Source organism: Schistocerca nitens, chromosome 3, assembly GCF_023898315.1.
Source record: "Schistocerca nitens isolate TAMUIC-IGC-003100 chromosome 3, iqSchNite1.1, whole genome shotgun sequence".
Lineage (NCBI taxonomy): Eukaryota > Metazoa > Arthropoda > Insecta > Orthoptera > Acrididae > Schistocerca > Schistocerca nitens.
In genome coordinates, this window is record NC_064616.1 from 261,297,698 (window position 1) to 261,322,965 (window position 25,268).

The window sequence follows — 25,268 nt, forward strand, 5'->3', positions numbered from 1 at the left end:
AACAAAAATCTGCAGGAATCGGACACTTCCCTTGAACAATATAGGTCAACCATAGGTTACCATACCAAAACACCAATACCCACAACTAAAAGTACGAAAATTGGAATCAGACATTTCCCTTGACCTACATAGGTCAACCTCAGATGACGATACTAAAACATCAACACATACTAATATGAAAATGGGAATCGGTCATTTCCGGTGACCTACATAGGTCCACCACAGCTACTGATGCCAAAAAACCAACACCTACAACTGCGAAAAATAAAACCACAATCCCAAAAGTCCACAAATCAATCATTCCTACATAAATTAAATCACATTCAATACTCCATAAATACACAAAACATCACAGCTAGAAAAAAAAAAAATTAATTACCACCAGCAAATTCCGGCAATGCAAACTAGATCGGCAGCCCCCCCCCCCCCCACACACACACACAAAAACCAACTCATAAACACTGTGCCGTAATGACATTCACACACCACAACACCTTTACGTCGAAGCAGACGGGTGGAATCAGACGCTTCCATTGACCCCTCCTTCTACTCTGTAGATGAATGTCGTAACAGAGACTGATAGACCAGCTTAGGTAAAAATTCTGCTATATTTCAGTTTTGACAGCACTTGGTTGCAACAGTCAAGATCGGGTATTCTGCGTATGATAAATTTATTAAAAGTGTGTAACTGTGTTTTATTCTGACAGTGTATCAATTCTGTAAATATTAGCAGTTACTGTGATATATTCACATATTTTGACAATCTCCTGACAAATTATGAGGATAACAATTATTATATTCAACTGTATTATGTTATACTTTCTGACATGCTATTTGTCATTCGCGATGGCCAGCGGCTATTTCCGAAGAAGTACGTAAATATTTGTTCGCTCCAGTAACTATCGTCTCTGTAATATCACCGGGGTCTAAGACTGGAGTGAGTGGAGTCACTGTATCAGGAACACAGACACACAGTTATTCCGTTACCAACTTCCAGGTTACCTGTAATGGTAGCCCGATAACTGCCAGAGAGCGAGAACTGTGAGCCAATAACGATAACTGCCAGAGGAAAATACCGATCTCTGACAGTTATTTCCATAGTCACTCGAATGCCTTATGGTACCTCTCTTTATACAACCCGTCCAAGCTAAACTGACATATGAGGCAGTGGCATAAGGGAACGACCGTACTTGTTAATGCCTGTACTGCGGCTCCTATCAGACACCGCTCGGACATTAACTTTATTTAATTGTTTGTGCTAAAAGTAACGAAGACGCACGATATAGTACACAGTTCTTATCAACAGATGGCGCGCAGTCTCACAGTTATTCCCATGGCCTATAGAACGCCTTCCAAATGGTCTGCCCTCTCCTTAGTTCCTAGCGAGCTCTCCGATGAGTCGACGGGAAAGCGTAGTACGATCTTCAGTCAACAGATGGCGCGAGGCACTGTTGACATGAGACAGTTATTGAAATAACTGCCTGTATCAGAGGAACGGTTATCACAGTAACTGTTACTTTTCAGTAACCGGTTATTTCTATCAGTTACGTTATTTTTTGCCACCTCTAGTATCTATCCATCATGAATTCAAACAATCTCTGATTGTCACTCAGCATTGCCACCTCAGACAACTTCAACCCGAATCAGAAGTGCAGTTGTAGTTGTTACTAGATAAGCAACATGGATGATGAGTTACTGATTGACAAGAATTCGAGACAAGTTTAGTGCACAGCATGCCAACAAAGACAAACAAGAAAAAAAAAAAAAAAAAAAACAGTATATGAATTGCACAGTAGCTGTGTGGAACAGTCCAGGAAACTTGTGTGAGTGTAGTCTTGTTAGAAAGCAGTACGAAGAGTACACTGAAGGTTAACTGTTCAAGCTCCGTCTTGTCATTTAAACACAGCCATCACAGTTTGAGTGAGACTCATCGGAAAAGATGATATGGTGCAATTGGCCTGCCGATTGCAGCTCATTGTGTCTGTAGTGTAGCAGTTGAGCTATTATCTCTAAAAGAATGTGCATACATCCCACAAGGTAGTAAACATTGGTGAACTGTGGATGCAAACTGACACTTCTATAACATTGCTTCAACATTATGCCAACACTTAAAATTGATTTTTACAAACAGTTTACAAATAGAGAAGAGAAAGAGCTTCACAAATTGAGAAATGAGTAAAGCTTTGATCCACCTCTGGCCCTGATGCAAGCATTTGTTTAGCTTGGCATTGATTGATAGAGTTGTTGGATATCGTCCTGAGGGATATCGTGCTAAATTCTGTCCATTTGGTGCATTAGATCATCAAAATCCCAAGATGGTAGGAGGTCCCTGCCCATAATGTTCCAAATGTTGTCAGCTGAGTAGAGATTCAATGATCTTGCTGGGCCAGGTAGTGTTTGGCAAGCACAAAGACAAGCAGTAGAAACTCTAACCCTGTGTGAGCAGGCATTACCTTGTTGAAATCTTGAAGTCCAGCATAGCTTGCCATGAAGGGCAATAAAACAGTGTGTAGAATATTGCTCTAGAAATGAATGGCTATGGTGAACATCGTATACTCTCTGAAAAAGGTGAACATCGTATATTCTCTGAAAAACACAAACAAACACACAGATGTTCAAGCATTGCAGTGTGTTATCCCTAAAGTACTCCTGACTTCTCGGCTACATATAGTAAAATGGCCAGTATCCTGGGCAAATAAGTATTGAACCTATCTTGTGACGCTCCAGGAAAATGAGAGAGATGCTGTACCTGGCAAAAGACATAGTTGGTCACAGGGTTCTTTGAAATTAATAAAATTTATTCCAATTGAAGCAGCAATTGTAGAACTCCACAGGACATGCTGTTATATTCCCTAATCTATTTTACTTAGGCGCTTAAGGAACTTAAGGACTCTACCTTTCATATCCCTTAGGTGTGAAGTCATAAAAATGAAAGTCCAGAGACCCCAACAATTTTTTAAAACTATCAAAAGACGTATCCATAATTCTGGTAAAATTAGAACAAGATGTGTGTGTAATGGAACAGAATCTCCATCGAATAATTTGATTGACTGTTACACATGAAAGATCGTCACTGCATCAGTAAGAACAGCCAGCAGTTGACTCTGATTGTCGGTGACGTAATCATAATCTTCAGTTATCATTTAAACCTAACACAGTATAAAAAAGGCAGAAAGTTTATACAGGAATGTTGACATGAGAAACTGTATTCCCAACTTCGAACTTCACCGATAGACTGCCATACAAACTACATTGTAATGTGAATATGTTCAGGATGCCTGTATAGAAATTTTAGATCCAAGTATATATGAGTAAGACCAAGATACTTGTGTCTATGGAAGGCATACTTTAAGTTATCTGAGTCTCCTGTCCTGAAGGGATAGTCTGGCAATGAAAATGGTGATCTTAGTGATGGAAGGGCAAAATGCCAGTGAAAGAGCACTGCCCGTCAGTGATTTTAACAACTCCACAACTGCCAGTTACTACAATGATACATAGCTGTGGGAAAGTTATGGTGTACTCTGTATTTTTCTCACAAAACGTGATACTTAGAGGTATCTTAAATGAACTCTCACATCCTTGCCATCTAGGACATTTCAAGAGTCATAATCCTCTATTGGGACTCTACTGCTGCATGTCCCAGAGACTGAGTAAGAGAAATTCCCATACAAGAAACAGACATTTTTCTCCTGAATAAAGTGTGGAAGACACTTTTTTTTTCACTGATTCAGGGTTTCTAGAGCATTGTGGACTCTGTTCAACATGATGACGTATATAATTGCCAATCATGTGACCAATTTTATCATCTACATTGATATACTAGACACAAAATGTACATGTGCATCTTCGTGTATACATCTTCATCTATACTCAGCAGACAACCATACAGTGTGTGGCAGTGGGTACACTGTACCGCTACTAGTCATTTCATCTTGTGTTCCACTCACATGTAGAGCAAGGGAAAAATGACTGTCTGTATGGCTCTATATGAGCCCTAATTTTTTATCTTAGATTGGCGGCAGTGGAATCATTCTGCAGTCAGCTTCACATGCCAGTTCTTGAATTTTTCTCACTAGTGTTCCTCATAAAGAAACATTGCCTTCCCTCCAGGGAATCCCATTTGAGTTCCCGAAGCATATCCATAATATTTGTGTGGTGTTCCAACCTACTGTTAACACATTTAGCAACTCGCCTCTGAATTGCTTCAGTGTCTTCCTTTAACTCGACCTGGTGCGGATCCCAAACACTCAAACATTTCTGAAGAATGCATTGCACTAGCAGCCAGTATGCGGTCTCTTTTACATATGAACCACACATTCCCAAAATTCTCCCAACAAACCGAAGTCTACCATTTGCCTCCTCTGCCACAATCCGCGCATGCTCGTTCCATTTCATATTGCTGTGCAATGTTACAGCCAGAGATTTAAATGATGTGACAGCATCAAGCATGAGACTACTAATGCTGCATTTTAACATTAAGAGTTTGTTTTAATATTCACTTCCATCAACTTTCTACATTTAGAGCTAGCTGCCATTCATCACACAACTAGAAATTTTGTCTGTCATCTTGTATCCTCCTACAGTCACTCAATGGTGACACCTTCCCATACACAACAGCATTATCAGAAAACAACTGCAAATTGTTGCCCACCCTATTGATCATTCGTGTGTATTGAAAATAATAGCAGTTCTATCACATTTCCCTGGGGCACTCTTGGAGCACCCACCTTCAAGGACAATGTACTGGGTTTTGTTACTTACGAAGTCTTTGAACAACTCACATATCTGGGAACTTACTCCATATGCTGGCACCTTCTGGACATTATGGTCTGTAATTTTGCAACACCATTCTTTTACCCTTCTTGTATACAGGAGTCACCTGCAGTTTTTTCCATTCACTTGGGTGAGAGATTCGGGATAATTTCAAACAAAATAATGGGTCAGTGCCATATATTAGTCTTTGTTAAACCAAACTGGGTTTCCATCTGGACCTAGTGACTTATTTGTTCCCAACTCTTCCAGTTGTTTCTCTACGCCAGAGGTGCCTATTACTACATCATTCATACAGGTGTCTGTATGATGGTCAAATGGAGGTACGTTAGTATAATTCTCCTGCATGAACGATTTCTTAAATGCGAAATTTAAAAATTCAGCTTTTGTTTTGCTATCTTCTACTTCCACACCAGACTGGTCAATGAGTGACTGGATGGAAGCCTTAGACCCACTTAGCAATTTTACATAGTACCAGAATTTTCTCGGGTTCTCTGGCAGATCTTTTGCTAAGGTATGACAGTGCTTGTTGTTGTATGCTTCATGCTTAGGTATTTTTACAGATGCACAAATCTCTGCTAACCTCTGCCTGATGTCATTTACACATTCTCTTCTGAACCGAGGAAGTAATAGCCTTTGCTTCCTCAGCATTTTACAATTGTTGTTAACCCACTTTGGGTGAAGAGGGACTGACTCGGCCAAAGATGGTGTATGTGATTCTGATAGCGATTCCACTGAACACTGGAGCATCTTTTATTTTGAAGGACTTCAGCTTTTTCTCAGCCCCATGGACACAAATATTTATATCATTCATCTTTTCAATGGTGTGAGGATTAAGCCAGGGCAGTACCACTGTAATTTCCTTTGTAAAGGAACGTTTGGAAACTGGATTCAGTGTTTCTGATTTTGCTTTGCCACCTTTGGCTTTAGGTCCTATGCCATCATAAGTGTGTGGACACTTAAGAAGAAGTTCATAACTTTCTGAACAGCATGGCGGCGAGCTGGTATGACGTGGGCATACAAAAACTGCCACGGCGTCTACAAAAATCCATCGACAGAAATGGTGATTATGTCGAAAAATAGCTAAATGTTCAAGCTGTAAACTGATGTAAACCATTGTAGAAATAAACAGGTCTATGCACTTATAAAAACATAGGAGACCTTACTTTTGGGATTACCCTCGCATGTTTTATCCTCCCTTTCTGGGTGGTTGTCATTTTTTTCTCAGACAGGTTGCTACTACTACTACTACTACTACTACTACTACTACTAGTGTACTACATTGTGACCACGACGAAGTCCATATATGAAAGGAGGGTCATTAGTGAACTACAACACTTCACTGAAAGCATGTTTGTTACAAACATGAACGCACTGACACAACAGCACTCCTGAACAGTGTGCTTCTGTTTATACAAACATCAAATATCCCAGAATATACAAACATAAGAAATAATAAATACTAAATGACAAACAATTGGTAATAGTTGGGCACGAACTGGTGATCCTCGACATGTCAGCCAGGGTTATTGACCGTTTCACTGTATTGTGTTCAGTAGAGCTCGCAGCACTGCTTCCTCTCCCGGAGAAACGGTGACCTGCTGTTTCAGATGTTGTCATTGGATCTGATTACTGTACCCTGGATCTGAATTCTGTCACTGATCCTCTGTATGGCAGCTCTGGCAGTTCCTTGTAGTCTACTTGTGTTGTCACGTCCTCTTCAGGAAGATGAGCATCGAAGGTGGCCCGCCCTCGCGAAGCTTCACAATTGTTGAGAAGTCTTCAGTTTCCTGTAGTAGGACTTCATATGGAGGATATCAATAATGCTTTTGCATGTTTATCTTCTTGACAAAGTTCTGTTTTGGCACTCTCATCATACAATGCAAGGACTTGAGAAGATGTGCCTCCTTAAAGACAAAGAAAGATCTTTCATGCACCTTGTTCCAGGAAAATTTGCCACCTATCTGCAGTACTACTTGCAATGGACATGTGGCTCGGTACAGAAGTCATTTATGAATTCCAAGAAAGATCTCGTGAGTATGCCGGGGAGTCAGATAATCTGAGACTGCTCTTATTTTCTCTGGATTCCATCGCCATTAACTAGGTGTTCCGACTTTTATTTCTTGGGTGATGAAGAAGCACTTTTTGTGACGTAGGTGAAGGCCTGTAGTCTGAACTCACCTCGTCATGGTTGTCAGGTGGCTTAGACATTCTTCGAATATTTTAAGAGAGACAATGACATCCAGATAGCAAAGATACATTGTCTGTTTAAGTTGTCCAAGCAAGTTGTCTATCCTTCATTCGAAGGTGGCTGGAGCTTTACATAGTCCAAACGACATAACTTTGAAGGCTGTCAGGTGTTATAAAAGTAGTCATTTCACAGTCAGCTTCTGATTTTCCAGTAGCCTTGCTGCATGTCCATAGTTGAGAAAACTTGCTCCTTTCAAGCAGTCTAGGGTGTCATCAATGGCAGCACCACACTGACACCTTTCTTCGTGAAATTGTTCTGTCATTTGTAGTTAATGCAGAAATGTCACATACCATCCTTCTTCTTTACAAGAACCACTGGAGAGGATAAAGGACTCTCTTAAGATTCGGTGATGTCATCGTGCAGCATCGTCTCCATGTCATTGTCCAGCATCGTCTCCACATTGTTCGTCGTTTCTGCCAGTGACACTGTATATTACAACTGGCTAATTGGTAGACTAGCCTCATCAATCTGGAGCTCTGATCATCCACAGTCTATGACTGCTTGTGATGGGTGCAAGAAATCGCATCTGACTATATTCCGTAAAAATAACAAATTTGAAGGACTTCATGGAAAATAGTTTTCTTTAGCTGGTGACAATAGGCATTCAACATTACAGAAAAGGAAGCCTCTTAGTACTCAACTAGCTCCCAGACAGATTTGCTGTCAGTGATGACATCTATGAGATCTCCTTACATCACGGTAACTGTCGTCCACGGAAGATTGTTTATCTGTAGCGGCCACACATCCGTAGATGGTTGCTCACTTAGTTTTCATGAATTCGGCAGCTAGATGAGCAGCTGATATCTCTGTACAACAACATGGAACTACTACGGCATGTTTAGGAACGACCTTGTGCAGGATACAGCAACAGGCTTAGTCCCACAGATCGACTATAATCATCTGCAGTTGTCTGGTATGAATATAACTTTGTGATAGTTGATGTCTGGCAGCATGGTAGTAGTCAAAAACTCGCCTTATTTCTCTGCAATTGTTCAAGCAACATGTCCAGGACATCCACAGTAGAAACATACCAGCATGTTGTCATCTGTCCTCTAAATATGCGTTTTGCTGTGGGACACTATACTTAGCAGCAGAGTTGTTTGTACCTGCTTTGGCCAGATGCTGCCTTGTTGTTTGATGACTGCGGTGTAAGGGTAAGTTGACCAAGTCCATTCTACCTGGCACGCTTGACTGGTGGTAGAAATTGGTGCTAAGGATCAATACACTACTCCTACAGCGATTACCTTCTGATGTATAGGGTCAGTATTTATGGCTGCTATCTCTTGCCTACTTGGTTTGGCTGCCATAAACTGCTGCATCTTCTCCGACTACCCAATGTATGAGAGAGGCGAGGTTGTGGTTATCTTCCACAACTGCCGTTGAAACCACATTTGGAAGGCCGATCATAGTTTTTTGTCAAACTATTTTCTGTTGCATTTCCTCATTGTTCTGGCTCCACTTGATGAATTCCCCTGTTGTTATGACATCCTTACCAGAAGAGCTTTGTACAGGTCTTCGGTGATCCAGAGGTCTTTGGTGACTCCTTTCATCAAGTGTGAGATTTTGTCAGCCTCTGGGAATCTGAAACTGACAAGTGAGGCATAGGGCCAAAACGTTCGGTATGTAATCTGTGTAATTTCTCCATGACACTGGGCCCCGTTCTTCATTTGTTCTTCTGCTAAGCGGACTTGCTGCTGATTGACACCAAATGTCACCCTGGAATTTGTTCCAGCTAACAAGTTTTTCTTCGTTGTTCTCAAACCACTGCTGGACTATGCCATCTAAGTAAAAGTACACATTTGTTGAACATATCATGTCATTCCACCAGCTTTATTTGGTAACCCAGTCAGATCCTTTCATCAGCTCTTGACCAGCATCTCAAAAGGTTAATGGATGCCTGACATGCAACTTCCTTGTTTCTGCTTTGAAATTCATTGGTTTTCTGAATGCATAGACCTTGGTAACGATATTCTTTTGTATTCTGGTTCCTGCCCGTATATATGACATCTTCTACATAGTATTATTTGGACAGGGTTATGTCAATGGTTTGAAGTACCCAGTGTCTCCACCTAACAGAGGTGCCAAACAATGTCACGTTGTAGCCTTATCAAGTCCAGATACAGAAGCAGTACAGCACTTAGCACTGAAAGCACATTCATTCAAAACACAAACATACAGACAGAAAAGCAGTCCAGGATGTAGAATGCTGCTGTTTACACAAAAATTGAGTATTCCAGAATATAAAACATAAGATATTTTGAGAACTTCCAGAAATGATAAATATTAAATAACAGATAATTACTGGTGTTCAGGTTTGAAGTGACAGCCTGCAGCACACCAGCCAGTGACTCTTTAACAGCTACGCCACTTTGCATGCAGCACAACTCGCGTCACTGTTAGTACTACAGTCGCCACAAACACCACACTGGAACAGCACACTGCTGCCCATAGATATCTGAAGTTCTAACGTTTTTCACTCATGTTTGGATTTAGATACATGATACAAAACAGGAAAGAAGTCAGAAATGTAAATGATAGACAACTTATTTGAATTGATAAATCTCTGGTTTAACACCTCAGTTAAGATAAGAGTTGAATATACACTCCTGGAAATTGAAATAAGAACACCGTGAATTCATTGTCCCAGGAAGGGGAAACTTTATTGACACATTCCTGGGGTCAGATACATCACATGATCACACTGACAGAACCACAGGCACATAGACACAGGCAACAGAGCATGCACAATGTCGGCACTAGTACAGTGTATATCCACCTTTCGCAGCAATGCAGGCTGCTATTCTCCCATGGAGACAATCGTAGAGATGCTGGATGTAGTCCTGTGGAATGGCTTGCCATGCCATTTCCACCTGGCGCCTCAGTTGGACCAGCGTTCGTGCTGGACGTGCAGACCGCGTGAGACGACGCTTCATCCAGTCCCAAACATGCTCAATGGGGGACAGATCCGGAGATCTTGCTGGCCAGGGTAGTTGACTTGCACCTTCTAGAGCACGTTGGGTGGCACGGGATACATGCGGACGTGCATTGTCCTGTTGGAACAGCAAGTTCCCTTGCCGGTCTAGGAATGGTAGAACGATGGGTTCGATGATGGTTTGGATGTACCGTGCACTATTCAGTGTCCCCTCGACGATCACCAGTGGTGTACGGCCAGTGTAGGAGATCGCTCCCCACACCATGATGCCGGGTGTTGGCCCTGTGTGGCTCGGTCGTATGCAGTCCTGATTGTGGCGCTCACCTGCACGGCGCCAAACACGCATACGACCATCATTGGCACCAAGGCAGAAGCAACTCTCATCACTGAAGACGACACGTCTCCATTCGTCCCTCCTTTCACGCCTGTCGCGACACCACTGGAGGCGGGCTGCACGATGTTGGGGCGTGAGCGGAAGACGGCCTAACGGTGTGCGGGACCGTAGCCCAGCTTCATGGAGACAGTTGCGAATGGTCCTCGCCGATACCCCAAGAGCAACAGTGTCCCTAATTTGCTGGGAAGTGGCGGTGCGGTCCCCTACGGCACTGCGTAGGATCCTACGGTCTTGGCGTGCATCCGTGCGTCGCTGCGGTCCGGTCCCAGGTCGACGGGCACGTGCACCTTCCGCCGACCACTGGCGACAACATCGATGTACTGTGGAGACCTCACGCCCCACGTGTTGAGCAATTCGGCGGTACGTCCACCCGGCCTCCCGCATGCCCACTATACGCCCTCGCCCAAAGTCCGTCAACTGCACATACGGTTCACGTCCACGCTGTCGCGGCATGCTACCAGTGTTAAAGACTGCGATGGAGCTCCGTATGCCACGGCAAACTGGCTGACACTGACGGCGGCGGTGCACAAATGCTGCGCAGCTAGCGCCATTTGACGGCCAACACCGCGGTTCCTGGTGTGTCCGCTGTGCCGTGCGTGTGATCATTGCTTGTACAGCCCTCTCGCAGTGTCCGGAGCAAGTATGGTGGGTCTGACACACCGGTGTCAATGTGTTCTTTTTTCCATTTCCAGGAGTGTATTTGTAACTTTTTATTATATCTTCATTGCAATAATGTTGGTGCATGCAATAATTCCTAGATTGGTGTAAACTGGTTTTAATTGTTCTTGTTTACTGTTTATTATTATTTCAGGTGATAAACAATCTCCAAATATCACATATTGAAGCACGTACTGAGACATCACCAGATGTTGCGCAATACACACATAAACGTAATATTGAAACTGTCATTGTTAAGATAACTGGCTACCTGAAAACTGTTCTTGACAAATTTATGAATGTAAGTCAGTATTGACATATATGCTTAATTCTATATTTATAATATATTTTGTACTTCAGTTTTGCTCCAGATGTAATCAGCAGCTTATGGTGCCGTATAAAGTCATTTCTAAAGCAAATTTTATATTTCATGAGTGCATCTGGTTACCAAATTAGTGTATCATCTTTGTTGATCACTTACAAATGTTATGTACGAGAGCTGATGAACAAAGACTGATACTGTTTTGTTTTTTTTCACAGATGTGTATTACTTCATTTCAATGTTTACATGGTTTTTCTCAAAGTACTTCCCCCCTCCTTGAATGCACTTTTTATAGCATCTCTGCCAGTCTTTGAACACGTGGTGCAAGCCATTCTTTGTTAGGTCCTTGAGAATCGCCTCACTTTCCTTGAGCAGTGCTTGATAGTTCTTAAATGGAACGCCCCAAAGCTTTGCCTCTAGTGATGGGAATAAAAAGCAATTACAGGGTGCAAGGTCAGGGCTACAGGGCAGATGCGAGACACAATTAATATTGAACAGAGTCAGAAACTGCATGACTTGATTTGAAATGTGAGGCCAACCATTGTCATGGTGAAGTCGCCACCGAGCTCTGGTCATTTCCTTGCAATGTGCCTCCTCAGTTTAGTTAGTACTGACATGTAATATGCTGCTGTAACAACAATGTAGGGGATCTGCATGCTGTTAAATCATTCCATGACAGTCAAAAAAAGTGATCACCATTACTTTCCCTGCAGATGGAACAACTTTTACCATTTTTTTCTTTTGGTGTTGGAAAACATGGCAATTTCCGTGATGGCTTGTTTTCCTTCAGGATCATAATTTTGCAGCCGTGACTCATCAACATTGATAATTGATTCCAGAAATAGATGCCCTCCGTCAGCAAAGAGATGCATGACCTCACGGCTTGTCTCCATTTGCACAGCCTTTTGTTTGGATGTCAACAGACATGGTACCTTGCCCACAAACATGGTTCATAAGGAGATGATCATGCATAATTGTGAAATTACCAACATTTCACTGAGGTTAAATAACGTTATCCATCAATCTTCATGGACAATCACAGCAGCTGTTTTCATGTTGACTTCAGTCACAACAGAAGCTGAAACACCAGGCTCAACTTGCTTAACACAGACAAATTAGTCTTCTTTGAAGTCCTTGAACCACCTAAACACTGTTTCATGAGGTAGTGAATCTTCACTATACACTTTCTGCAGCTTTTTGTAAGTTTCAGTGGCTGTATGGTTTAAATGAACACAGAATTTTATTGCACTGTACTGCTCCTCTCGCATCATCTCCATTGTTCAGTATGCAAAATGCAAAGAGTGTATACAAAATAGAGCATTGCTACCAACCTACTAATATGAGAGTGCTGCTGGCTGTGGACATTATATGTATAAAAAAATAATAATAAAATTAAATTAAAAAACCCTCTCTTTTCAAATATTCTTGGTACATTAGGAAATGATCACAAGAGCTACAGGAAAAATATCAGTCTCAGTCTTTGTTGATCAACACTCATACTTTCAAGTCAGTTAATTTACCCTTATATTTTGTTGTTGGTAAACTTCAGTTACTGATACAGTTAACAGACTGTGGTACCACTGACAGTGAAAACATCATGGTTGCCTTAAGGAACCCCGCATGTTATTTTGAGTTCATAAGCAGTTTCTGTAATTGTTGCTACAAATGCTGTCATGTAGGTTTGTTTGCCCTATTGGCTAGTCTAAACGTTGATGCTTTGAAAATTATTTGATGATTGACTTGAGAAAATTATTTTACAGGTTATAGAAATATATGTGAGACCACTTATACAGAGCAGATTACTGTCTGGCACTGTGCGATCACTGGCCAAATATAAGGTATAGTTAATACTACTCTCTTAACTTCTTTTCTTAATTCCTCTTCTTTATTTTCTTTCTTTTCTTTTCAGTTCATTTTTATGGAAGAAGAAAAAGAGACATTAAAGGCTAACAGTATGATACCTTTTTATTTAGGTTTTGAAGTCATGGGAATACATCCGCTCACATCCTCCACAACACATTTCACCTCACCAACTCGCAGCAGCAAATGCAGATTTTGCAGCTTCAGTTTCGTTATTTCATGCGCTAGAGCTTCTGACATTGCATGGACTCCGATCATTTGTGAAATTTATTAATGGTATGTATTTTGTAATGTATGTTTACTATTTGACACAATAAATGTTTCAAAGAGAATATATGGTTTTAATATGTTCACAAAGATGCAGACAGGAAGATGTTGCACATTCAGTTGTTTATGTAATGTAAGTCACAGTTACTAGTCACATGTCACCTTGCCATGTATAAGGGGCAGTCAAATGAAAACTGAATGGCCCACAATGGGACCATGGAATGGTTCCATTCAAAAGTAATCACCACACACATTAAGACATTTATCCCACTGTGAGATGAGCCAGTCAATAACTGTTTTGTAGAATGCAGTGATGGATGCATAACCCCACTCTCCCTTGCACTTCCTCATCCAACTGAAACCAACATCCATGCATGACTTTCTTCAGTTCACCAAAGTTGTGAAAATCTCATGGTGAAAGATACAGGCTGTACAGAGGACATTTCAGTGTTTTGCAACCAAATCACTGAAGTCTAGCCTTCGTCAGATTGGCAGTGTGGTGGTGTGTGTCATCATGCAACAGGACGATTTCCTCTGACAGCATTCCTGGGTGTTTTGACTTCATGGCACATAGCAGTTTCAGCAAAATGTATTCATAGCACTGCACAATTATTGTGGTTACGCATTTGATTAACTCCATGAGCAGAGGACTCCTGCAGTCGAAGAAGATGGTCATCATGACCTTACCGGAACTTGTGTGAATAGCTTTGGATTTCTCTGGTTGGGGAGATGGGGGATGTTTTCACTGTTGGCTTTGACATTTACCCTTGGGCTGTAGGAATGCTACTGGACGGAATCACCCAGTCACACGATAACGCTTGCCACCACATTGCAAGTTGGATGAAGGTTATGCTTCAGCAATTTGGTAGTGAAACATTGCAACATACCCCATACAGCCTGGATCTTTCACCATGTGCTTTTCACATCTGTGGTAACCTGAAGAAAGATACATGTGGACGTTGGTTTCCGTCGGACGAGGAAGTAAGAGTGGGTGCAGTTGTGGATCCTTCAGCAGCCGACTGCATTCTACAAAACAGGGATTGATCATCTCTTCTTCCAGTGGGATGAATGTCTTAACACTTGTGGCAATTACTTTTGAATGGAACCATTCTGTGATGCTGTTATGGTGGGTGTTCGGTTTTCATATAATTGCCCTAGATGAACAGCAATTGGAGATTTAGGTTTGGGAGCTGTAATCTTCAGTGGACTCTCATTTGTAATTCTTGGAGTAAAAACTCACAAAATATTCACCAGTAACAGCTGTTCATTTCCTTGTTGGGTGGGCTTAAAAAATATTTGTTGTCATTTGTCACTATAAAGGCAAAAAATCAGTAGTTTGACTTGCATACATACAGTTGACTATTAAAATAGTGGAAACACACCATCATTGTGAAACAATGAACCACATCACTAGCATGCTGTGACTGTAATTTGTTATTGCAGTGACTGTATATGATAAGACTGTTTCACAGGGGGCCCTACCTTGGATAGGTGGCATAGGGCTAGATTTTGTAGATTTGATGGATGGAAGATTACCACTTTGGGAGCAGTGGGGAGGATTGTGGGTAAGATGTTAATTATTTCCAAACATAATGATAAGTAGTCGAAGCTTTGGTGAAGAATGTTATTAAGTTGTTCAGTTCATGATGATATTTGGTGATGAAGAGGGGTGCAATTTTACAGCTGGTTCATGGAAATGGTAAGCAAATTTAGGGGCATTTATGGATATGGCATGAAAATTCTCTTTATGGTATAGGTTTGGAAAGGAGGGAGGGAGGATGTGTTTCTGTCTGTGAAAGCATAAGTAAGGCCTTCAGTCTACCGGTTAAGGGATTGCTCATCGCTGCAGATATGCTGTCCACCCACGATGAACCTATAATGGACAGACTTTCTAATGTATAAGAGATGGCAGTTTTTAAAATGCAGGTACTGTTGATGAGCAAGGGTATGATTGGGCAGATGTTTGTAGTGTTTGGGATTGTCTATGGCTAGGAAGATTTCCTCTAGATAAACCATGATGGATGGTGCTTTGTGGCTGCCCATGGCCATGCAACAGGTATCTCTGTATATATTCCCATCAAAGGAATTGTAGTTGTGCATAAGTACGTAGTTTGTCAGGTTTATAACAAATGATGTAGTGGGTTTGTAGGCTGTTGGAGGGGAAGGGGCGGTTTTGGGAGAGGGGGAGAGAGAGAGAGAGAGAGAGCAGCAAGACTGTGGACACAAGGAATGTTAGTGTGCAGGGAAGTGATGTTAACAGTGATGTTATGGGATCTGAGAACAGTTAAGAAATGTGTGTGTGTGTGTTATTTGAGAAGCTAGGATATTGGCAGTGGGTTGTAAGTGTCAGGCAACAAGAGCTGAGATTCTGTGGGAACATTCTAACCAGCTTTGGTGCATCCAGGATGGAGAGGTTTATTTATTTATTTATTTTTGGAGCATATAGTATGTGGAAAAGTGGATGATATTGGGGTGAAGAGAGATATTGATTCAGGCAAAAGATACTGGGATATACTATGGATTTAAGATTGTTCTAGTCTTCTGGAATGGATTCTCCATAGCAGGGCTCATAATTAAAACAGACAGACAGTTGGCTTCTGTTAGGCACTTAACATGATGGTAGAATCTATTTTTGGTGGTTAAATTTGAATCTGTCTTTTTTGTAACATACAACCCCAGTGGGGGAGTGTCACTATGTGCTTTCGCTGGGAAACAGTAAGTGGCCAAAAAAGGCCAGGTGGATGACAGCTAATCATACACAAATCTGAAAGGACACACCGAGAGGAAGTCAAATGTCAAGCCAAAGAATCTTCAACAGTGTGGAAACAAAACCTGAGTAGCAACCAAGACAATAATCTAGAACAAGTGTGTCACTGTGTGTGAAGAGTCATGCCAGCAGTGGAAAGCTTCAGATAGGTAAACCCAACTAGCTGAGGATCATGCACTATTTTCCTTCGTTGCCTATGCTGCCAGTTATTGCCATCTCAAGCGATGTCCACACAGCCCACAGTCCAACCATGAAATCGTACAATTCTGAATGGCCGGGGCTGGTGCTTCATCTTGCGCATGCGAGACACTGTGATGTCATCTGTTCAATATGGGCATCCATGCCCTGCCAAGTACATTGCCAGCATGCTAACTGTTTAGTACGAACAATTCCCCAATGACTTGGTGGAGCAATCGCAACACACCCTTTTGCAACACTTTTGGAATAAGCACTCGTGATTATCCACTGTCATTTTGAACTAGAATCGCACCATGTTGAACTGAAAGGCTATACCGATGTGCAAAATATTGGTGCACGACTGAGTTCTGGATACTGTTCAGTGAACAAGGTCAAGACGTGTGAATGTAATGCAAAGAAAACTTGAGATCTGGGTCGGCTTCTGCGGCCTGTGCAATTTTTCTGTAGTGCAAGGAAAAGATTTGAGCAATTCAGAGTCTTGGGTATTGGTTTGGCAACAAGATGTGGCAGATGCATAAAAATCAGAGTCTGGGCCAATTGGAAGGCGAGATAGGGCGTCTGCATTGCCATGCTTTGCCATAGGTATGTACACAATTTCATACTGATACTGCAAAAGCAGCAAAGCCTAACTCTGCCATTTTTGAGCAGTGCGTGTAGGAACTGGCTTTGACGAATGAAACAAGGACTGCTACAGCTTGTGATCTGTCACTAAATAGAACTTCCGACCAAACAGATAGTGATGAAATTTTGTCACACCATACACAATAGTGAGAGCCTCTTTTTCTATTTGAGAATAATTGCACTGAGTTTGAGTTAACAACTTTGACGCAAAAGCAATAGATGTGTCTTGTGCATTAGTCCTGTGCGAAAGCACTGTGCTGATTCCATAGGAAGAAGTGTCAGCTTGGCAGGGTCAAAATGCACTAAACATCTGTCACTGAGCAAAGCATTTTTGAGTTTCTGAAATGCATCTTGACAGTCTTTAGTCCACACAAAAGCTACATTTCTGTGACACAAGCGATGCAATGGAGCTGTGATCTGAGCGGCATTCGGTATGAATGGCTGCAGTTTACACACATTGCAAGGAACAAGCAGGCCACGGATTGCAAGCAAATGAGATTGGAGGGGGTGCACACCCTGACTGTTTATCACATGACCTAAGCATTGTAGTTCAGTTTGAAAAAGCTACACTTTTCAAGATGACATTTGAGTCCTGCTTGTGACAACACTTGAAAAAGAGCACACAAATTGGCAATGTGTTCCTCTGGTGTATGACCTGAGACAACAATATCACGGTAGTTTCAACAAACTGGCACTTTTGCAGTCAGCTGTTCCAAGTAATGTTGAAAAATGGCGGGTGCGGAAGCACTGCCGAAGGGCAAACGCAAATACTTGAACATTCCTAAGTATGTATTTACAACAAACACTTTCTGTGATTCTTCATCCAATGGAATTTGCAAATAGGCATCATGCAAATCTATCATAGGAAAGTAACCTCCTGCACCAAGCCTGTCCATGAGTTCCTCAGGGCAAGATAACAGTTAAGCGTCAACTACTGTCTGTGGGTTGACTGTAGACTTTAAGTCAACACAAATGCGAATGCGACCAGAAGGCTTAGGCAACAAATCTAGTGGACTTGCTCAATGACTAGCTTGAATGGGAGCAATTACACCATTATCTTGCAATTCTTTCAGTCCACTGGCTACTTTGCAATGGGGCGGGCCCGAAAAAAACTAGGCTGTGCATTGTCTTTCAATGTAACATGCACTGCAAAACTATTAGCTTTTCCCGTTCCTTCGGAAAATAGTTCAGGAAATTCTTTAACCAAGCTAGCTACGTTGTCTTTTGGCTCAAAAGCCAACACTGAAAGTACATTGTCTTGAATGCCAAGGCCAAACAAATCAAATACATGTAAACTGAATATGTTCTCACTGTCTCTTGATTTCAACACAGTCCTAGTGTGAGATTTGTAAGGGGCAGGCAAACTATACTGTCCAACCTCTGGAACTTCCTGTCCATTGTAAGCAGTGAGGTGCTTGCTAGATTTAGAAATGCATGGTGAGCTTAATTGTTTGTACGTGGCACAATTAAGCAAAGTTACTGTGGTACCTGTGTCTAACTGAAAGTTCACACGACGGCCAGCGATTCGTAATGAGACCAATAGTTCTTGAGAATGTCGTTGCACAGCACCAAGGCGAGAAGGAGGCACAACCTTAATCTTACTTTTATCAGAACCTGTTATAGTTTTAGAAAACCTGCTTTCACTGCATGTGCATGTGCCTGTTTTTTCTGGGAGCGGACAAAATTGGCATTTTTGTGCCATTGCAAACAAACTGCTCGGACATGGCCTTTTTTTTCCACATGTGTAACACGTTGCATTACGTGATGGGCAATTCTGTCTTGAGGAGCAAAACATCTACGGCAAGACCTCACTAAATTCACAGGTCTGTTTACATGTCTACGCGGCTGTCCACACAGCTATGTACACGCTCATTGTTGTGGCTGCTTGGGGCTATCGTGAACGAGAGGCGACTCAGCATGACAAATTGATTCCTAGTCAAATTTATTGGTCGACATGGCACCCAAATCTTACAGCTATAAGATATACAAAACTTGGGGAAGTAATTTAAGATCTGTTCCTGTATTCTATTATCTGGGACACTGAATGTTACGGCATCCCTAATCATTAAATCACTGTAAAAGGTGCCGCAACTACACTTATATTTACACTTCCTTGTCATGCCCGTTAATTCTGTGCACCACTGGCGATACATCTGTTCTGGATTTTTCTGCAAGCAAAAGAACTGATATGTAGCTGCAGCTATTTGACTTGCTGGTCATAGTACTGAGTTAATGCAGTGATTACTTTGTCATAGCTGAGTTTGTCAGGAGACATGGTTGGGAATAGCTTTTGTATTAACCTTAACACTGGTAACCCCGCAATCGAAAGAAAGTATTGTAACTTTACAGTAATTTCAGTACGATGAACTTGACAATGCGCTTGGAACTGTGTCCGGTATTTAAGCCATTCCTCTTCTGTGTCGTTAAATTGTCGGAACGTTGGTATACTGGTCAGCGGCACTTGCTGGGCTAGTTGGTTGGTCTGTTGTGCGGCCAACACAGCTTGTGCAGCGAGTAGTAGTTGTACCATCATCAGTAGGGTAGCAATTTGTTGTTTCTGAAACTGATAAACTTGTGTTAGATCCATCTGCAGCTGTGGCACGGGGGCAGGGGATGGAGGGGGTGGGGTAGCCATAGTTTACACAAATACATTATAGCAAAAAAGCAAGCAAAGCCTCTGAAAAGAGAAATTTGATTAGTTCTGCTGCTTCCCTCCTGGAATATATACAAAAACACAATGACAATTGAGGAAATAGGAATGAGTACCCCTGCAGGCTAAAACACAAGAGAAGCAAGCATAATCTTCAGCCAAGTTGATTAACTTTGATCGCAACTGAATTATCCTTGTTGCCACTGTTGTATTCTTGTCACCATTGTAGTGTCCTCATTGCCATGTACCATAGGAATCAAGAGAGAGAATGTTGTTTGGTGGCCGGTATCCTCTTTCTACAATACAATTGCACACATGTATTAACAGGGTTCTTTATTTACTGAAACAGATAGCTGCTACTTAACTTTAACAGTGTCCATGTGTTGTGGAACAAGCTCTTCAATATTAGTCCACATCAGCCTCACTGCTGGTGAAGTACAAGTCACACTATGCGATGAATGACAGATGACAAACTGGAGTGCGTGTTGGTGAACTCAGTGACTAAGCTAATGACGGAGCGCCTGCTATAGATCTTCTTGCTACTTCTATGCTGACCAGTGTGCTGGCGACAGCTTGTGCCATCACAACTACGATGACTCTCTTGATCACCAGTATGCGGTGTGTCCCTCTTCCTCATTACCTCCTGGAGGTTGCTTTCGGCTCTTGCTCTGGCAGCTTTCAAGCTGCCTGCAAATTTCCCGATGGGTGTGAACCCTTCACCACCTTGGCTTCATGTGGCAGCTCGTGTTCACCCAGGCCTTCATTCACTTCCTAAGCACACTATTCCAGCATCACTCTATTGCCATAAGTTTCACGACCTTTGCACGGAACTTCATGATAGTACCTTTGTGTATACTGATGGCTCTCAGACTGACTGTGGTGTCATCATCATTTGCACCAATGTTTTCCTTTTTCGGCTTCCGGAACACTGCTCAGTATTTAGAGCAGAGCTCTTTGCCCTGTATCAGGCCACACAGTACATCTGGCGACACAGGCGTTTCTATTGCATCATCTGCTTTGACACTATCAGTGCCCTTCAAAGCCTCTATCTGCTGTACACCGTCCATCCTTTAGTGGAACGGGTCCAGGGAAGCTGTCACTTGCTCACTCTTGATGGAGCCACTGCGATGTTTATGTGGGTTGCTGGTCACATCAGTCTGACAGAAAACGAGACCACTGACGCTGCTGCCAAGGCTGCAGTCCTCATACCTCAGCCCGTTTGTTGTTCTTACATTCCCTCCGATGATCTCTGTGTTGCTATCTGTCAGCAGGTGGTGTCACTTTGGCATCACCACTGGTCTTCCCATCATAGGAACAAGCTCCATGTAATTCAGCCTCTCCCAGTGATTTCGACAACCTCCGCTTGGCCCTCTCGCCGTGAGGAGATCATTTTAGCTGGGTTGCACATCGGGCGCTGTCGTTTTAGCCATCACTATTTGTTAAGTGTGCTCCCCCACCACTTTGTGGTCATGGCACTCAACCTTTGACAGTCCATCATTTCCTGGTGGAAGCCCCTTTTTTTAACCTCTTACATTTGTATTTGTGTTTGCCTTCTGAGTTAGCAGCCTTTTTAGTGAACAACGCTGTTGACTGAATTTTACTTTTTATCCGTTTTAGCAATATGGTATAGGCCCTTTTTTTTGGGTGGGGGGGACACCTCCATTTCTCTGTGGCGTATTTTATAGACCTTTCTCCATGTCCCTGTTGTTAGTTGTCTTTTCTTTTGTCGATTGAGATTAACATGTAGTCATTTTTTTTAACTCCTCTCTTTGTCTTAGTGCTCTACAGTTCTGACATGGGCACGTAGAACCATAGTTGTTTTTGTGCCCCAAGGGGGGGGGGGGGGGGGGGACACCGATACATATCTGTATAGCCTCTTTCAGGGGGAAGGGCAGAACTTTTTTTATAATTGTCAATTTCTTCATTATTGGCAATGATAAATGTTATCTTTACAATGCACATCATATGTTCAACATCTATATAGTGTGCCCAGGAGTAATGGTTCATACTCAGGGATATTACAGGAACAGTCATTCGAAGCAAAAAAGTCTAGTAAATATGAGCTCTAAAATGCACACTATTATTGCTATGAGCACTTGTTCATCTTCACTGCTATGAAACACACATCTTCTAGTAAACCTACTGTGAAACACATCTCTTCTACTGAACAAGTGCTTATAGCTCTTAAGATGTGTATTTTAAAGTCCATGCTTACTAGACCTTTTTGCTTCAAATGACTGTTCCCATCATATGCCTGAATATTGACCATTCTTCGTGGGAAACAACTGTTATACTTAACAGACCGCAAAATATGTTTTTCCTGCTTTACAGAGGATAAAATTTTATTTGTTGCAATTTCCAATTTTTATTGTTTCCGCTATAGTTTAGTACAATTGTTCATCAAATTTTAACTATGTTTGTGTAGTAATGTATTTATTTATTTACTCATCCAGGGTTCATCTCACAATGATATAAGATTTGTCATCATAAGACAATGAAAACAGATAGTGCAGAATATGCATACACATCGATTATGTTTTTATGAGGATAGGACAGGTGATCAGCCATGGCCTTACTGAAGAACCCATTCCGCATTTGCTTGAAATTATTAAGGAAAACCTATATCAGAGTAGCCAACCAGTGCAAACTGCATCCTTCCGAATATCAGGCCAGTGGTCAAACAACTGAACTGCCTCATTCGATTGCTCCTTATTGTACAATGTTCTTTTGATCATATACAGTTTGCCCCAGATAATTAATAATATAAAATTTGGTTTATCACTACACAAATTATGGCCACCCACTGGTGACTCTTGCACCAGAAATGTGCACTCCCTTGAGTGACTGAGGGCAATCAAGACCCGTGCTGTGCAACTAAGGAATTCTACCAGCAGCAGTAGTGTCACAGTCAGCCACTGATCGCTCACTCTCTCTATCTACTTCCTTATTGCCATTCTGAATGCAGATGCAGCAGACATGCCATGAAAATGTGTTGCATTTTCCATTTGTGCTGTTATGCTCGTTGAAATTAAAGTGCCCCTTACACACATGCGCCTCCCCCCTCCTCCGCCGCTCCCCCCCCCCCCCCCCCCCCCCACACACACACACCAATCTTTTCCATGTGATATCAGATCTTTAGTCTTCGGTATACATTTATGATCAGTAAATTTGAAGAAATCTTTCTGTTAGACAATTTTGCTTTAAGCACTTGTTGTATAAAGTCATCACCATCTGTTTCAGGAATACTCAAAGAAGACAAAAGCCAGCCACTTGTAAAAACAAAGCTCTCAAAATGTGATGCTTTGATTTCCTTAATAGAAGAAGTGGAACAGGGTCTTGGTGAACTCAAAATGCTTGATCCTAATTTACCAGCTTCCTCACAAAATGTATGTTTCCTTCCTCAAAATCAAAAGTACCAAATACAGATAAGTATCAGTTAATCATAATACTAAATTCTAAGTATGTAAGAAAGTGTGTTCAGCTCCATTCATAAGATGTCATTGTTGATAACTAAAGTAACTTGTTCGAAAAAGTGTGAGGCAAAAAAAAAAAAAAAAAAAAAAACAGAATCTCAAAACAGTAATATTGCTCCCCTGTTTAATAAGTTATTCTATTTTATGCCACTTGAGGTACATACATACATATATAGTGCAGAGTAATGCAATTGGTGCCTATTGAAAAGTGAAGAATGCCGTATGTAATTCGTCTGCTGTAGTGTTGATAGATCTTCATGAATGTTTTCATGTTTCTAAACTTTGTTTCTTTCATTTCAGAAACAAAAAGCGCTACCATCACATCCAAAGTTTGAGAAATTGGAAGAATTGCTTAAGGAGCATTTCTGTAAAAATGACAATACTGATTCCGACAGTAAAGTAATAATTTTTTGTCAGGTATGATCTCTCCCTCTCCCTCTCTCTCCCCCTCTCAAATAAATAAACTCTTCATTATTATATCATTGATTTATGTTTGCGCCGGCCGTGGTGGTCTAGCGGCTCTAGTCGCTCAGTCCGGAACCGCGCGACTGCTACGGTCGCAGGTTCGAATCCTGCCTCGGGCATGGATGTGTGTGATGTCCTTAGGTTAGTTAGGTTTAAGTAGTTCTAAGTTCTAGGGGACTGATGACCACAGATGTTAAGTCCCATAGTGCTCAGAGCCATTTGAACCATTTTTTATTTATGTTTGTTGTTTTGATCCATAATTTATTATTCTCTCTCTCTCTCTCTCTCTCTCTCTCTCTCTCTGTGTGTGTGTGTGTGTGTGTGTGTGTGTGTGTGTGTGTGTGTGTGTGTTTTGGCAATTTAGTCTGCTGAAACTGTAAGTAGCTGATGGCTTACCATTATCAGTTTCATATATACAGTGTGTCATTCTATTACTAGTGACGTTAGCATCAGTAGAGAAAATATGTTTCTTGGGGCTTTTCCAACAGATTAGTCATAGAAATTGTTGTTGGGCAAGACATCAGATGTCATGAAATTCCCACAATATTACATCAGCACAACTGAGCAACATATTCAGGTGTGATGAACATACTGCTGACTGTAACTGAAGCCTGGCACTACCAAGAAGACCAAGTGGGTGACTTGCCATACTCATACATGGACACCAAAGATCAAAGACAGTATCTTAACCACAGAAAGGTCAGCAGCACTTTTCCTATGAGAGATTTCTGACATTATGACCTTAACAGTAGAAAAAGGCAACACAACTGTCATCCTCTCCAAATCGATGTGCTTCAACAAGATGAACCCACTATCAGATGGCTCTGCATATTGCGTACTAAATAAGGGCCCCAATGAAGAGCTTGAGAACTCCAGAAGAACATCTCAATCTCCAATGTTGTGACCAAGAGACTATGTACTCGGACACCTGCCCTCTCAGACTCGAAGTATTCCTTAAACTTCATGAGCATGGCATACCACCTTGAACAATTGTGAGTAATGTTGAGGCTCCAACATAGTATGTGGCAAAACATCTGGCAGTGCAATTGAGCCCTTTTAGAAGGAAAATGCGAGCACCACATACAGAACTCGAAAGACTTCATTCACCACCTCTAGAACTTATGGCGCACAGCATCAGAAATATTCATAATTTTTGTTATGGTGTCACTTTTCACTCGAGTACTATTCCAGGAATTGCTGCTGTTCATTGACAAGAAACTGGAAGAGGAACTTCTAGATTTGTGTATGTATGTGCTCACTTCAACCTATTTTTTATTCAGTGACCAATACTTTGAACAGCCTAACAGTGTCACAGTGGGTCATCCTTTGTCACCTATTGTGGCTAATCTTTTTATGAAAGATTTTGAGACGAGAGCACTCTTGTTGGTGACGTTAAAACCTATGCGCTTTTGGCAATCTGTGGATGACACTTACATAATCTGGACCCACAGCACTGCATGGCTCGAGGTGTTTCTAAAACATCTAAAATCTTGTTATTCTAACATAAAGTTTACATTTGTGATAGAGAAAAATAGTGAACTACCTTTCCTAGATGTGTTGGTGTGGAGGAAAGAGTCCTTGTAGCTGTCATACATCAGACAAACTTGTCACACCTTAAAGACAGAAGCAGTGACATTGACA

At 41.7% G+C, this 25,268-nt stretch overlaps 1 protein-coding gene across 3 annotated transcripts in view; it reads left to right on the forward strand.

Moving 5' to 3' along the window:
- LOC126248230 (Fanconi anemia group M protein) overlaps positions 1-25,268 on the forward strand; it is a 238,925-nt gene that overhangs the window by 99,875 nt on the left and 113,782 nt on the right. For all 3 annotated transcript variants that reach the window (XM_049949058.1, XM_049949057.1, XM_049949056.1), the window contains 5 exons: positions 11,159-11,305; positions 13,087-13,164; positions 13,300-13,462; positions 22,930-23,075; positions 23,463-23,579. In XM_049949058.1, coding sequence (XP_049805015.1) covers positions 11,159-11,305; positions 13,087-13,164; positions 13,300-13,462; positions 22,930-23,075; positions 23,463-23,579 — 651 coding nt within the window. The remainder of the gene's footprint in view (positions 1-11,158; positions 11,306-13,086; positions 13,165-13,299; positions 13,463-22,929; positions 23,076-23,462; positions 23,580-25,268) is intronic.